At 38.5% G+C, this 17,230-nt stretch overlaps 1 protein-coding gene across 1 annotated transcript in view; it reads right to left on the bottom strand.

The window, feature by feature from the left end:
- Positions 1 to 756: 756 nt before the first annotated feature.
- Positions 757 to 17,230, bottom strand: part of LOC122787401 (GRAM domain-containing protein 2B-like) — an 82,303-nt gene continuing 65,829 nt past the window's right edge. Inside the window, exon 13 of the mRNA XM_044054095.1 lies at positions 757 to 6,139. Within this exon, the coding sequence (XP_043910030.1) occupies positions 6,121 to 6,139 (19 nt within the window). The 3' untranslated portion in view covers positions 757 to 6,120. The remainder of the gene's footprint in view (positions 6,140 to 17,230) is intronic.

Below are 17,230 nucleotides of genomic sequence, written 5' to 3'. Positions count from 1 at the left end.
AAACAACCTGTCTTGTGTTCACTTCAAATTTTGTTATTCACTGTCAGCATAATCCTTAGTATGTTCTAATGATGTGTTAATGCTTCTAAAGGAGAGGAACAGGGCCAATAACTATTTACATATGTTATATATTTTCCTGTTGTTCCCGATCATTCTAGGAGTTAAGCAATCAATACCCCTGCAGACAAATAGGCCCAAACAATGCAATTTGCTAGACTATTCTAGAATTTTGAAGAAAGAACCATACATTTTAAAAATAAAGTGACACCTGGAACATACTCCTTAGAAATTAACAATTCTTACAATTCATATTTCAGAAGTAAAAAACTGACTTTACTAAAATATTAAATGTCATTGTTTAGAGCAAAGTCATTTCAGTTTTCTTTACATACAAGCTTCTTATTTAAGCAATAACCCATGCCTGGGTATGGGTAATGCTGGATTTACCCACAGTTGGTGTGGTTTGGTCACGAGGGTGAAGCCCGAGTGTCCAAACAAAGACAACTGTGGGTAAATCCAGCATTACCCACACCCAGGCATGGGTTATTGCTATTATACAATGACATTATTTAAGAAAAAAAATACTTAACTTTTGTTAAATAATGGCATTGTATAATGCCTCCTTGCTGCCCTTCTGCAGCTGTCCAGTATTCTGCGGCAGTTCTGATGTACTGTGCATGCGTATGGTTATGCATTACATCAGACTGTGTGTGGAAGCAACGGAGAAAGGAAGATCTCCGTTGCTTTTTAAAAGGTGTCTCGCTATGTTAAAAGAGTTTAACATAGCGAAATAGCTTTAAAAAAAGCTGAATCCTTTGGAGAAAAACTTTCATATTTGGGTCGTTGTATAATTCATGATAATGCCCAATGTAAATCAGTCAATTATATGCAGGAGATAATGTACAGCTTATGATTAAGTACTTTCCAAAAGCTCAGCGAATGAAGCCTCTCAGGCTTCTACAGACTGTGATTTTTTTTCACATTTTTTTCAAATACTAACCTCATTTTTTTACTTTTGCATTTAGCAAGAACATTTTAAACTCAGTACATCACTATGTACCTACCAAGGTAATTAACAGTTAAACCAAACCTAACATATTTAGATTAGAACATACTAAACTACTTTCCATCCACAGTAATTAAAAATGAATTTGACTGCCACTTTTCCATACTTTCCTTCATAAGAACTAACCACTGGTATCTGTATGTGTTTTATTTAAAATGCCCAGAAGTATATATTTCAATTAATGTTATCAGAGATCTAATAGATGCCTCTCAACTGTCCCTGATTTTACCTAATATTTTTCTTTTGATAGGCATAACATTTTTGGTTTTCTGGTAACTCACTAAGGATTACACTCAGTTATAAATGCCAGACATTACAGTTTCATACTTTTTACTGTTCAGAAAATGCATGGTGATACAAAATCTTTTTTTCTATTAACTTTTTAAGTAAATGAGAGTAACTTTTAAACATTGTTCCTGATTCAGGGCCTTTCCCCACCTATTATTTTTGGTTTTGTCTAGAATTCTTGAGTAAAGAAGTTGAAAGCTATAGTCTGATGGTGACCATAACTGCTACAGTTGCACTAAACAGAGGAGCTGTCTGCTTTCTGTGTGAAGTCCAAAAAGACCATGTCCACAAGGACAAATGAGACAGAAGTAATACTGAGCTACATATGTAAAATAGTGCACAGCCTGTACCACATTCCATGTGATGACACACAATAGTGCATAGCCTGTACCACATTCCACGTGATGACACACAAAGCATACACTTAGTATCTGTATTCAAGAAAAAGAAAAGTTAGGGAAGTTTATGTGTTGTAGGTAATTAACAGAGTCCACAATAATGGCAATGTTTATAAAAAAACAGACACATGTGAAGTAAGGGGCTATTATCTGAAGATGAGAGGTAGATATTCAGGTATAATGTGAGGAAGTGTTTTTTCAAGAGAGATTATGTATAACAGACATACAGCGTAGATGTTTTACAGATATAGTAAATTCAAAATCAAAGTATATTTAAGAATGCATGAGACAAACTGTTCTCAAAATGAGAAATTTGTATGCTGGATACTATGACTGACAATGTGTCCAGTATATATAAAAATGGCAGACTGAGTGGGGCAAATATTAACTTGTTTGTCACCCACTGAGTGGACCATATATTATCTTATCTGCTACTCACATCTTTGATTCAGAAAACATGGTTGTGGTCACATCACTGAATTATGGTGCCAAGTTAAAAGGAAGGAAAACGTGTGGTCTGTTTAGATACTTGGCAGAGCTCAGTGAAATGATGCTTTCTTCTAGAGAAACATCAGCAGATTTCTCTAGTTCAGCCTTTGTAAAACATTTTAAGAGTTTATTCATAAACAATCACTTGTAATGGATTTAAAACTTATTTTATTAATAACATATTTCTGTGCTGTAAGAATCATTCTTCTTAACCAAAATGTTCAATGTGCAGTTTCTGTGGAAATGAGGACATTCAAGAACATTTTAAAATATTTATTGCTAACGTACTTGTTAAAGCATTTCATCATAAACACATCTGCATGCGTTTGAGTGTACTCCTAAAGGTATAAGAGTGGTGGGTTAGATTTGGGATATCAGAGCAGCCCCTCTTTGACTTACAGACAGACTGACTGAACAGGTAAAGGGACATTTCACTGAACGGTCTAGTCATGGAATGTTGATTGAGTAGCGGAGACTACCCCAAAACAAGCATGTAGGAGAGGTTCTGCATTATCCCAACTAAATACATCCAAGTCTTAGGTTGTAACACCTACGGGTAGGTTGACCTCCTTCTGATGGTGCTTTCAGTGATGGAAGGATTTGGCAAAGACTGTCACTAATTTTCTTCAAGCTGATCAGCTACTATAAAACAAGATATGTATACAGTTCTTCTAACAACTGTTAAGTATTCTGAAAGATGATATATAAGGCAACTTCTTGAAGTTAATAAGAAAAGCAGATTGTTTCTATACATATTTGTGTATCCATTTATAGAAAGTAGGTAAGCAACCAAGTAAGAATTCTCATAATTCTGCACACTGACAACTAGAGAGTCTTACCCAGGTGATGCTTTGTGAAATGTATATGGAAATTCGAACTTGGCGACTGTCTACTGACATTTCATAATCCTTCATTTGTTGGTCACATATTCATAATGAAAGGATAAGGCTTTCTAAAGGCCTTTCCCAAGCCTGACTAGATAAGTTATAGTTTATTAAAATAAAGCTTTTTTTTTTTCTTTTAAAAAGTACAGCTACTCTACATTCCATTTCACAAACATATACATTGTTTATATAACCCTGACATTTGCCAGCAAATTAGTGCCTTTAAAATCCTTTGGTTTTGCTGGATGTTTGATCTGCCTGATTATTGCCTGGACTTGTCAGTACTAAATAATTTGTGCAAGGGACCATTTTTGTTGTACTTCATGTTATGTATGTTTTCGTGATGCACATATTCTTAACATAAGAATGACCTTATAGCCACGTAGCCACTACTTTCAAGTTAAATATCTCCTTAACTTCTCTTGTACTGTGTGAGGCTGTCTCAACAATGTTCCTAAATCCATAAAATATACACTGGGAAAGGACCTGGAAATACTATCACATTCTCATGTCACAACAGGCTGGAAATCCATCTTACACTTCAATGCAAGATAAAAATAAATTATTTGAGCTACTACTTTTATCAACGGTCTCTTTTTAAACTAAGAGTATTTTGAGACCAAAGTATGGCTGCTGGTCTTGCTTTACAATATAAAAATCTTGCAGTAGTTTAGATTTTTCTTTACACTAAAATTTACTATGCTGCATTCTAAGAAATCAGTTAACAAAACAAGTTGATAAACATTACATCACCATATTGACAGACGTGAACTGAAAGATAACTATATATATATATTTGTGGCTATTTTCCCTGGTAGCCACCTCCCTTACACAGTTTGTAAGAAGGCCAACAACAGTACAAAAGGTACAATCTGGTTAGACAGACATAGCAATACAATTACCATTTACAGCAAAGTGCTTAGTTATAAGAAACTGTCAAACTTTTAAAGCCCCACCTTGAAATTAAGTGCTAATTTTATCTTACCTTTGTTAAGATGACAAACAAAGGACACATAGTTAACTTTTGGAAGGTACCTCAGGTGACTGATAATGTTTTTTGACCAGACAGGTACTGGAACACACAGTCTCGGTGCATTGTTTACTGATAGATATCCAATGCATTTTGTGGCCGAAAAAAAATTACTGAGGTCTCATACAAATAGTTAACAAATAGTTTGTGGTGATTAATTATAACATAGTCTCTAACAGGCAGAACTGCACTGTTCTGTTTTTTTTTTTACTACGTGTAAGCTCCATCAAAGCCAAAGCAGACTGAATATTTTAGGCATAGATAAAATTCTTCTTAGGAGTCTTATGTTTTAAGCTTCTTAGTAATTTCCTATCCAAAGATACCCTCAATGATATGAGAACCTTTTTTAAAAAAAATTCTAGCCTACATACATTAAACGTGACCATAAACTTCAGCTTGCTGCAGGAGATTCTCTGGACATTAATAGAACATTTCCTCAGCTGTTGGCATCACATCTTGTGGTTGGGACTTTGCTTAGTGGAGTGTTAGCAATACAAACAGTTTGTTCATGTTTCAAGTACTTTTGAAACTGCTCTCTAACATATACCTGATAAGAATAATTTCTGGAAAAGTCAGTCCTTCATTTCATGAAAATTATTAAGAATGATACAGATCTTTCTTTTTTAGACAAGGCCTTTGTGCCACCTTCATATGCATACCAGAGATTCATAAACTTCAAAGTTTGCTACATAAATGTTCAAGTTTCAGATTGCAGATCATTGTTCTCTGTTTAGCTAAGGCTATAAAATGAGGTAGTCTTGTGTCCAGACGAGCACTGCTGGTTCTTTATAACTGTGTACAGTCTGTGCTGTTAGCACTGGTGGTGGTGCTGCGGTAGTGTTGTTGCCTCACAATTAGACGTTGCCCGTTCGATTCTCAGTTAGAGCGTCTTCTGTGTGTCGACATGCGTGAATGGGTGTTCCTTCATTGAAGGTTGTGCGTTAGGCCCGGCAAGCCAGCACGTAAAAATCTACTGCCAATCATTAGCGGACCGGAGTTCTGCTGTGGTGACCCCTAACCGGAAAAAGCCGAAAGACACAAACGAACAGTCTGTGCTGTTAACTGTACTTCTTTGCTCAAAAACATACTTGCTTGCATATTTCACATAGTGTGTGTTTATTTGCAGGGTATCCCTAGTAAAACATAGGAGGTTTCTGGTGATTTCAGTGCAAAATGAAACACCTCTGGAAAGGTCTGAGCACATACTAAGGGAGGGAGCAGTCTTTACTAAATAACTTTAAGAATGAAAACATAAGCATCCAGAGCTCCCAGATTTATTTGGCATTTCATTCATGTGTACTTGTTTCCTTTAGCTCGGACAAATTGCTCCATTTTTGCTATAGATTATTTCACCTCTTATGACAGCCCACTGAAACCAAGTTCCATTGGAAAAATAGGAAACACTACAGATCCATTGAAATCCTGAAGCATCCTGTCATACAAACTATGCTGGATTGTGATCTGCCCATCTCAAGCAGATTTCTGGCTAACTGAAAGAACCATTTTTGAGTCAGCAGTTTTACAGAATTTCCAGATCTGTCATTTGCACTACTGCAACATTGATGAATCCTTTGGAGCAAAACTGTTTTAATATTCTTTAGATAAATGTATTCATACTCGTGATTTGTAGTCACCTGGAAACAGTTCAGTGACAACAACTCATGTTTCAGTTTCATTTCAGTATCCCAAGAACATTCTGTATTAGTAGAGAGCCTGAAGTTATTCATTTAACACGGACTCAATTTTGTTGCACAACTTGAAAATGCCAAAAATGTAAAAAGAGTATGTAATTGTCCTTTTCAAGCATTATATGTCTCTGCTCACTTACTGCCCTGCAGTTCTTCCTTCTCAGTTTTCTCAGTTGAGGTTTGTGAAAACTTGTTTGACAAGAAGCGATTGTTGTTTTACATAATACACGTTCCATTTATTTCCACCGGGTACCAGGCGTTATGGAATTCAGTTGTTCTATGTCTCTGCATATATGCTAAGAAAAAAAAAAGGAACAGTGAATGGCTGAACTTCAATGGACTCACTTAATATGATATAAAATTCAGGTAAAATAAATTTCAGAGATCCTTAGCATGTCAGTATTCTTGTATCATGACCTAAGAAGGAAAACATTAGTGTATGGGGTGCTGCATGATTTGTTGGAAGTACTATTTGTTTTGCTATATGTGTGTGTGTGTGTGTGTGTGTGTGTGTGTGTGTGTGTGTGTGTGTGTGTGCGTGTGTGTGCGTGCGTGTGTGTGTGTGTGTGTGTGTGTGTGTGTGTGTGTGTGTGTGTGTGTGTGTGTGTGTGTGTGCGTGTGTGTGTGTGTGTGTGTGTGTGTGTGTGTGTGTGTAGATAGGTGGTACACAACCAAGTGATCATCCAAAAAACTTGCTATCTCTCTCCAAGAACTTCTACATTCTATACATCATGGTCATTGTTTCCTTAACTAATTTCAAGAAAGTAATATTGCTTTATGTAAAAGTCTGAGCATAGGTCAGAGAAGACCTTGCCAAAAAGAAAGTACCATTGATATCTGGCTAATGCAGTTAAAACAGTCATCAAGACTCTGGATGGCATCCTTTCCTAGTTCCAGCTCTTGCTAAGCTGTGAGTGAAGATAACTTATGACACTTGATACATATCAGACGGCTATCTTTTGGGGGGACAGAAGGACGCCATCCAAATTGTGCATCTACTGGTACCTTATAGCACTATTTTTTTCCTCTCACAGGAGAGGATTCATATCAAAGGGGAAAACTAACAGGCTGATAAGAATTTTAAAGGTTTTATAATGTGAGCTTATGCGGTAGTTCAGAGATGAGGGGCTTCATGTAGTCATAACCAACTGCACCCGGGCTAGGCTTGTTATAGAACCAGCAAGGATCTGGTTAAAGTACTTATCATTTCTTGTATTGCTTGCATGGTTTTGACCATGTGAAGCACAATCTGGTTTGCTTTTTTTCAGTATTTGTGAAGAATGGCTAAAGTTACACATTGTTTTTTTTGATGGATGGTGGTAAGGAAGGACTATTGTTATGACTCAGAGAGGAGGTTCATGAGATACTTTCATACAGATATGAAAATACTATGATGAAGGAAGGAGAATTGTAGGCTTTCTAGTCCTCTTGAGTGCTGCAGCTACATCCTTTGCAGCTGCCTCACCCGTATGTCACCTTTTAGTCTGTCTGTTCCACATAGTTAAGAAAACCTCTTTTGATTTTGATGTACAGTGTAACACAACCAGTCCTGATAAAACTCTGGCACTAGATTTACTGCCAATAAGACTTGCAGTGATGTATCACTCCAGACCCCTAAATGGGTATATTTTACTTTATATTCCAAAGTTTAAAAATTCATGCCTTCAGCTCCTTCATCCAGCTTTTAAATAATGCTCTCTAAGAGCTACATGTCTTTTATTGCTCTGTAGAGAAATCTTCAGATACGCCCTTTTAAATTTTTGTTGGATTACTTTGCTAATGTTCTCAGGTTTGTGAACATTTTTTTCATTTACTTGTAAGCATAGCCCTATAACAATTATGCTATGTGACAGGTCTGGAGATTACTGTAAACAAAAATCTTGCCATACAGGAAAAAATCTTTTAAGCCAAAGCATAAGAAATAATAATCTGCAGTTGACTCAACCCGAGTATTTTTAGTTTAATAACTTGGTAAGAATTGTTTCACTTAGAGAAGGAAATAACTTCCTAGTTCAGGTTGCACAGAAAGAATTTGTACATCTGGAAAAAACAGGACTTCTGAAATTGCTATGTTCCTGTACTCTGCTAATTTCCTGTTGTGCTTTATCTGTAGGCTTTGAAGTAGGTCTGTAAGGTACTTTGCATTGACTTTAACAAACTTTTCAACCCAGGGCTACATACCAGCTGGCTGAAGGAGTTGCAAATTCTAGACACCATTACACCACAGGTCAGAGAAGACCACTTGCCAAAAAGAAACTACCATGGTTATTTGGCAAGTGCAGTTTAAACAGCCAGATGGCCTGACAGCGATTAGTTTCTATGACAATGAAACCATGTGGGGGAGGACAGTAGTAACTGGCCAATGTTGAAAGGGCCGATGTTAGCATTTTGGGGGCTCCCCAGCAAGTGTTAGGTTAAGGGCCCTCTGGACAATACCAGTCTAAGTATCATCCTATCACTGTCATCATACCTCCCACACAACTTTTTATTCATGCTACAAAACCTTAGGTGTAGTACACATTGACAATGTAATTACAATGTTCTCACATTATGACAGGTTTGCATACCACTGCAAGTTGGCCCATATCACAGAGTCACATTCATTGTGACTGCTATTTAGTTACAGTGCTTTGGATTGGAGTTATTCATTTAAGGTTTGGTTACTTCTATTTTTTATCTTTTTCTTATTTTGCATATTGTTTTGTTTTAAGTTTTTTGTTCTTTTTGGAGGTTTAAGAGTTCTTGGCTAGGGCCAGTTACAAAAGAATTATTTTGCAAACAGTGAATAACATCCAGCTAATTAGTGGGAGGATCTGAGAAATAGCATCCCTAATTTAACTAGAAATATGTATTGCCGTCTTTATTTAGCTGTAGTGCTTGTTTGACTTGCTGTTCTCTGTCTAACTATTGCAGGTCTCTGTCTGCATTTGATTTTGGATTGGAGTTACTTAAGGTTTAGTTACTTCTATTTTTTTATATTTTTCTTATATTGCATTTTGTTTTGTTTTACATTTGTTGGTCTCTTTTGGAATGTTAAAAGGTCTTGGCTAGGGTAAGTTAGGAAAAAAATATTTTGCAGATAGTGAATGACATCCAGCTAATCAGTGGGAGGATCTGAGAAATAGCATTCCTCGTTTAACTGTAAATATTTAGTGGCTTCTTTATTTAGCTGTAGAGTTTGTTTGACTTGCTGTTCTCTGCTTATGATCTCTGTCTGCATCTGATTTTTCTTACCCTTTACTCATGCTTTTAAACTTGATGGCTTTTGAGTTGCCTACCCCTTCTATAACTCTGATTTTGGACACTCCTCCCGGTCTCATTTCATCAGCTCATTCTACTGAGCACTGAGAGATCAACTGGGAAAGCCATCCCCCTTACTCTCTTAAACTTGAATTATCTTCTGTTTCCTTCCTTCCCACTTACTTAAAAAAATTTGCACTTTATTCTGCTTTTTTTACTGTTTGTGCTTCTTCCTACATTATTTAGCTTTTTATTGCACATTCTTAAAGTGTTCAGTTACATTTAATCTGCTGCTTTTATTACTGCCTGTTACTAGCCTGATTATATTGCAACATTTATTCTGAGCCTCTTAGTTCTGCTTTAAGCACTTGGGCTTCAGATTAGTTATTTTACACAAGGAAGGTTGGTATTCTACACTCTTGTGGCAGAAGAGGTAGATTACACCATTCTGAGCTGGGAATTCTTGTCTGAATGCTTATTGTGTCTGTTACTCAAAAAGTGTTTTAGTTCTAGTTTAAGCACTTGGGCTCCAAACCAGTTATTTTACATTAAGAAGGTTTGGAGTCTGCACTCTTGTGGGAGGAGGGGGTAAGCCTATACCCTTCTGAACTGGGAATTGCTGGAGAAGGCTTATTATGCCTGTTATTCTAAGTGCCATTATTCTGGTTTAAGTACTTGGGCTCCAAACCAGTTATTTTACATTAGGAAAGTTTGTGGTCTGCACTCTTGTCCTAGGACAGAATAACCTACGCCCTTTTCAGCTGGGAATTGCTGTTGGAAATCTAACTGTGCCTTTATTTGACTGGTTAGAGGGTTAGCCTCTTTAAAATTTTGAATCTTTTTGCCTGGGGCATTTGGCTTTGTTTGGCGACCATGCTACTTGAGAAGAAGAGCATTGCTGGTTTCTGCCAAACTCTACAAAAGCTAAGAATTACATTATCATATCCACTGTTTCACTTGTTTCTTGTATTCTTTTAGTCATAGCTGCATTAATTGAGTGCTTCTGTTTTGAATATCTGCATTTTTTGACATTTTTTACAGCCTTTAGTTAGAACTGCATTGGTTCCACTTTAGTGAGAGTAGAGGGGACCAGAGTTGTTTTCTGGCCGAGGACTGTGTAAAGGAAAGAAGAGTGTGCTGCTATTGATTGGTCAAAGTGCCTTGTTTGTGTTTTCTTAATTGAATCTCCCCTGCTATTTAAGTGCCACAGTTGCAAATGCTTGGTTCCTAACCTATGAGCAAGCTAAGACTTACATTACCATATCCATTGTTTTAATGTTTTTTTCATATTGTTTTGTCAGAGCTGCATTAATTAAGCGCTTCTGTGCTGAATATCTGCACTTTTTGACTTTTTACAGTATTTAGTTAGAACTGCTGCTTTCTGTGCAGCAGCATCTAACAGTAATATATATATACATATATATATATATATATATATATATATATATATATATATATATATGTGTATATATATATGTGTATATATATATATATATATATATATATATATATATATATATATTTATAGCAGGAGCGGCCCTAGGTCAACTGGTGCCCTAGGCAAAAGGGCTCCATGGCACCCTCCACCGCATGACCTGGTGCCCCCATCCTGGTCTACCTAAACCAAATAAATACTGGAAAAGTGCCCCTGCTAGACTGGTGCCCTAGGCGGCCGCCTAGTTGGCCTACGCCTAAGGCCAGCTATGATATATAGTCACCAGTATCTTGCAGTGCAATTCCCTCCCTTATAATCTGTGTAGACTTTGATCTCTCACAGTGTAAGTATCCCTTAAAATACCCTTACTATCTGGACAGATTTTTTAACTACCAGAGCATTTAATTTGCACATAGCTGAGCATTGCTCATCAAATTCCTTGTCTTATTGACCTATTCAATATTTATATTTCCCTCACTTCTCCCTATTAGATCCGTAGCCATGGATATGCACTTATTGACTCTCACTGTGGTCAGTCTGGTTGAGATGGGTATTCTGAGGCACTGTAGCAATTGCCTCATGTACACTGACAACCCACTTATTCTTAATAAAACAGATGAAGTATGCGAGAGGTGTAAATACACTTTAACACTGAAGGCTAAACTCTGTCATACAACCAAAACCAATCTTCTAGAGGTTGTCAGTGACACTTGTACCATGCCTACTGCACAGAGTAAAGACCCTACACATAAACTACTTATGGCGAGGCACTTACAGTAACCTTCCTAAAACACTAAGACCTCCTGCACAGCATAATCAAAAAAGGGTCCTCAGTCATCACGTAAACACACTGTTAAATCACTACCTGCAGCTATACATAATAACACTGTATCCAATGCCTCTACTGCCAAGCCTTTAAGGAATACCAGTGCACAACCAAATTTCCTGGTTATTGGTGATTCTGTAGTGAGGTACAGAGATGTGCCCCTCACCATACTTAGTAAGGAGAGAGTCATGGTTAGCTACCTTTCCAGGACTAGGATCCATCAAGTCACATAGGCACTCAGGGCATTGAACCACATGTATGAGTACAACTCTGTCACAGTCCATGTGGGTGTTAATTACCTGAGATGTACCTCCCTTGACTATATGAAGCGAGACATGATTGAGCTCACTGATTATGTGACTCAGGCACGTATGAGCCTAGCACTGAGCAGCATACTACCTTCCCCAAGGATGATGCCATATTACTAGCAGAAAATGATTGATTTTAACAACTGATTTAGCTTCTGGTGTCAGTCCAAGGGGGTACAATATTTGATGGCCTAGGAGGATATGGTAGACATACCGCACTGCTTTGCAAGGGATGATTTACACTTATCCCCTCTAGGCTTACAGATATTGGCAAAGACCTTTTCATCCTGAGTGCGCCTTTTTTAGGCAATGCCATGCTGATAAATCTCTCGACTTAACTAAATCTATGAAGGAATATCTGAAGGTAGTACTACTCAATGTTAGAAATCTTAATAAGAAACTCCTCTCCCTGCAAGCCTTCCTCTCCCTGACAAGTGTAGACATCTATGTAGTAATGGAGACATGGTTTAAATTCATGGAGAGTACCCCAACAATGCAAGGTTATGATGCCTTTCACACTTTTAGACAAGTTACTGTGCAGGAGGGAACTAAAGGTAGAGGAGTCTCAGTCTGTATTAAAACCAAATTCACATCCAGACCAGTTAAAGTGTATGGTGACCCACTGGAATGTGCAATTCAACATATAAAGGATCTCATAACATATCCTTGCAACCTATAGGTCCCCCTCCATGTCCCAGGAAACTCATGCTACCTATCTCAGTGTACTAGAGTCCCTCAACATTCACACAATATGATATTCATGGGGGAATCTCAACTACCTCTCTATAGATTTGGAATCCTACACCACTTCTAAAGCACAAGCCCAGAGATTCCTAAACTTTGTTAATACCAACATCCTGGACCAGTTGCTCCATTCTTCTATTAGGGATACCAACATCCATGAACTTGTACTCACAGACATGGGCGGGGGAGATGTTCCTTACCCAATATAATGTCTTTGCTCGTCAGATCTGACCATAAGGCAGTATTGCTTGAAATAAAAATTAGATCTGGGGATCCAGTGAAACCAAAAACCTTTAGGAACTATTCCAAGGCTAACCTCTCTCTACTAAGTGACACCTTGGCTAAATTTTAGGTAGCCCTAAACCCAGTAAACACCATAACATATGCTGAGATATTTACAAAATCTCTGTACAGCCATATTGATGGCTGTATAGAGCAAGCTATGCACACTCGTATTAAGAATAAGACAAAATCAAAAGACAAGCCACCCGGGTGAAATTACAATATCAATTGGTTATACAACAAAAGAAAAAAAATCTTGGCCAAGCATAGGAGGAACAAAATAATACAGGCTACAAGCTCCCTGACCAATCTAAACAGGCATCTAGGAGTGTTAAATAATACTTCAAAAGCTAAGTTTGAAGAAAAAATAGTTTCCCAGGCAAAGGACAACCACAAAGCTTTCTACAGCTATGTCTGTAATCTCAGGTGGAATATGCAACAATACACATAACATACTGTAAATGGCATCAGCCACACTGAACTGGAGGCCACTGGAACCTTTTGGCTGACAGGTTCAGATCAGATTTCTCTCCCACTCCCCCATGATAGTTCAAAGCACATAACACATGCCACAATACCCTCCACCATTACTAGGGAACAAGTCATCAGTGCACCTTACAAGGCCAAAAACACTGCATCGATGGGCTCCAGTTTTGTTTGTTTCTTTCAGCTTTTCCCGGTTAGGGGTCGCCACAGCAGAACTCCGGTCCGCTAATAATTGGTAGTTGATTTTTACGTGCCGAGTTACCAGCCCTGACGCACAACCTTCAACGAAGGTACGCCTATTCATGCATGTCTCCACGCAGAAGACGCTCTTGCTGAGAATCGAACCAGACAGCGTCTTACTGTGAGGCGACAATGCTACCGCAGCATCACCAGTAACATCCCAAAATGCTTAATAAATAGCATGAAACATGCCCTCTCTGGTCCATTTGAATCACTTTTCATCTAACCCACAGTCAGGTTTTGTGACCAAAGAATGGAAGATGGCTACAGTCATTCCTCTGCGCAAAGGAGGCCCAACCACTGACACATGTGCCTGGCATTACTGTGTCTGTCCACAGATACAAATCAATTGTATATCACACACACACAAGATCTCTGACACTGGCCATGACAGGGCAGAGGACACACACACACACACACACACACACACACACACACACACACACACACACACACACACACACACACACACACACACTCTGCATCCTCACATTTATAGGAACTGAAGGCATGCCAGATCACCTACAGCAAGTCTTTGCGATGCTGAAGATAACCAGGGTACAAGGATAAACCCATACAGAGATATGGAGGGCATGCAGACAACATATAGGAAAAGCTGCAGCCACAAGAGTTAATAAAGCCTTGTGAAATGGCAACACTACTCACTGCACCACTGTACCAGCAAACAGTTGTTTTCATTCACATCCTGCTCCTGCCAAACCACCAAAGATACCTACCTATCATGTGCAAGTTTTATGTTTGTGACGGTAAGTGAAAGAAATTATGGCCAACTTATTACACTTAAATACACTGCAATCATTCCCACCATACATAAGCATAATGGCAATACTCATGTTTGTGAAAGAAGATGAAACAAATTATGACCAACTTCTTGCTCTCACACTTAAAACTTTCCCCCTGCCCCCCCCCCCAAGTATAAAATAGTAGTATTACTTGTACTGTGATTATAGTAAATGTAATACATTGTGTAACATTACTACTGTCACTACAGATCAGGGACTGTTCTTTAATAGTGATCAATCATGTAGAATTTGAGCTGTTTCTGTTGTTTCATATAACACTACTACAAAAGGAAACTTAGGAAATATTTTTTGTCCTAAAATCTCAGAACAGCTGCCATTTCTTGTGATGTTTCAGAGGATCCAACTGCCCAAACTGTAAAGAAAGGCAGGTGGTAACCTTAAGGTGAGGAATACATATCTGTTTCTGTCCCTGATTTTGCCTCACATTTTTGTCCTGCCCTCATTAAGTATTTGATTTTCTGGTTAGTAGCTGAGGATTATAGTCAGTCAGTAATGTCAGACATTAATTTCTCATCCTTCTTATTGTTCAGAAAATGCATGTTGATGCAAACATGTTGCTCTACTGACTTTTTAAGTGAATTAGAGTAATATTTAAGAAGTGTTCCTGATTTTGTGCCTTTTTCCCCAATTTTTCTGGCTTTATCCGGAATTCTTGAGCAAAGAAGTTAAACGTTACAGTATCTTGTATCCTGACAGTATTTATAAAACTCTCCTGAAAGTGAGAAACATTCCTGAGAACTGGGCACATATGTGCTTTCTAAAACCCCAGGTAAGTGCTGAGTCATTCGTTCTGGTATCTCTAGAACTTGCCTCACATTCATTCACTAATTGACGTTATTCCAGCAGGGTTGTAGCATAACCCTATTTAAATAAAGCTGATAATCAGGAACGGAAGGATTTCCTTTTCTTATGCTTCTCATTATTATCTTAATATTCCTTCACTAGTTACTGTCTTTGTCCTAAATAGGGTTATAGTGCAACCATGTTTAAGATAAAGCAGATCATTGGGGAATTCATTTTTTTCTCCTTTTTCCCCAACCAAGGCATCCACACAGTAAAGGATGTTCAGGGGGTCCCCCATAACTGTGAATCACTAGATCCTAATGCTGCCTATAAATGTAGTCTGTCCATCCTAAGGGGAGGGAGGTGGCCGGCCTCCTCTAATGCTGGCTATGAATGTTAGTCTGCCCATCCAAAGGAGAGGGAGGTGGCTAACCTCCTCTAATGCTGCCATCTACTGGAGGTAGAAGTACACTGTATGGTGCTGGAATGTGCACTTGGCAGAAGCATAGCTGACTCACCCAGTGCCCTATGGCGGTATCCCACCCCCTCAGCTCTTCGAGTGAAAAAAAAAAATCTGTTCCTTTTACTGCAACAATATGACATGCATCCCCTCCTCCTGACCCAACCAATCAGATCCCATTTCAGTGCCCTGCTCTGACCCTCCTCCCTCTCATTTTAGAAAAATGAAAGAAAGAAAAATCTTTTCTTTTTTAAACTGTAGCTAGCAGTTGTTACTGTTTGTAACCCACACAGAGCACTACAGTTCTCAGGTTTCAGTTGAATAAAAAAAAAAAAAAAATATATATATATATATATATATATATATATATATATATATATATTTTTTTTTTTTACTTTTAAACTTTAGCAAACTGCTTGCTACAGTTTTGACCACAGAGTGCTACAGTGCTCAGGTTTGACCATAAATGCGATACTGGCTTTTAAAAGCTGGTATGCCTTAAGCAGAAATGGGGATTGGTTGATCGCACTCCCCCAGCACTTTGCACTCAGGGCAGTTGCCCCCTTCATCCCACCTTAGCTATGCTTCTGGCACTTGGTTGTGCCAAGCTGATTTTTTTAGAGTACTGTTCATGAGACATGTGCGGGAGCATGCATACCCACAGAGGAAGGCTTAGCTTACCCTCATGTATGTAAACACCAGGGCTTAAAAAATGAAAAACTCTGATGGCTGCCTGGACGATGACCTCCCATGACCGGCCCTTGTCCCAAGGAGAACAAATGGGCTGACTGACTGTGGGAGGGTTGATGGCTGTCAGGAAGAAAAGAATAAAAAGAATTTCCTTTTTCTTTCGGCTTTTCCCAATTTGGGGTCGCCACAGCAGAACACCGGTCCGTTAATGATTGGCAGTAGATTTTTTTACGGGTGCCGAGGTGCCAGCTCGAAGCCCAACCTTCAACAAAGGTATGCCCATTCTATGCATGTCTTTTGGATGCCACTCGACTGCGGGGAGGACATGCAGACCCCACACAGAAGGCGCTCCAGCCGAGAATCGTACGAGAGAACCTCTTGTTGTGAGGCAACAATGCTAAACACTGCACCACAGTGGCTAAAAGAATAAAAAGAATAAAAAAAAAAAAACATAATCAGCATCTTAAGTCAAATACTGGTCTAGCACTGTTTGTTTTCTATTATATTTGTTTATGACTAACACAAAAAAGCAGTCTGTTGCAGGTTGCACCTTACTGACTCAAACCCATTGAATAATGGGTACTACAACAAGAGGACAGAGTGGCTTAAGTTTGGAATCAACTCATATCAGAAATGGCTACTAGGGATAAATACTCAGAAGACAATACTCATGGCACTGACAGAGAGACATGACACCCAAATGAAGAAGGGGTTGACAAAGCTATTTTAAGTGATACTGTCCCTGATATAAGCCAATATAAAAATGACTGCAGCTAGACAAGCAGGGCACTGAGTTTCTAAACAGTGATTTCTCCAAGGAGGAGGAGGAAACCAAAGTAGCAATGAAGCCCTTTCTTTCTTATCAGTGATACCACACCTGAATTACTTTTCCCAGCTATGGAACCATCAGCCAAGCAAGTACGGAGCCAGGATGGAACCTACATATCACAGATAAACAGAGATGATCTATGACTAGGATGACAGATCTTATAATGAGCAGCAGTGCACTGAACAAGACCTCCATGAAGACTGAAGACAAGTTTGGTTAATAACCCTCAATTTCCTAAAA

This window comes from Protopterus annectens, chromosome 13.part0 (assembly GCF_019279795.1).
Source record: "Protopterus annectens isolate FY-2018-M chromosome 13.part0, PAN1.0, whole genome shotgun sequence".
In the NCBI taxonomy this organism is placed as follows: domain Eukaryota; kingdom Metazoa; phylum Chordata; order Ceratodontiformes; family Protopteridae; genus Protopterus; species Protopterus annectens.
Note: the sequence above shows the minus strand (reverse complement) of the source record. Positions and strands in the feature narration are given on the sequence as shown.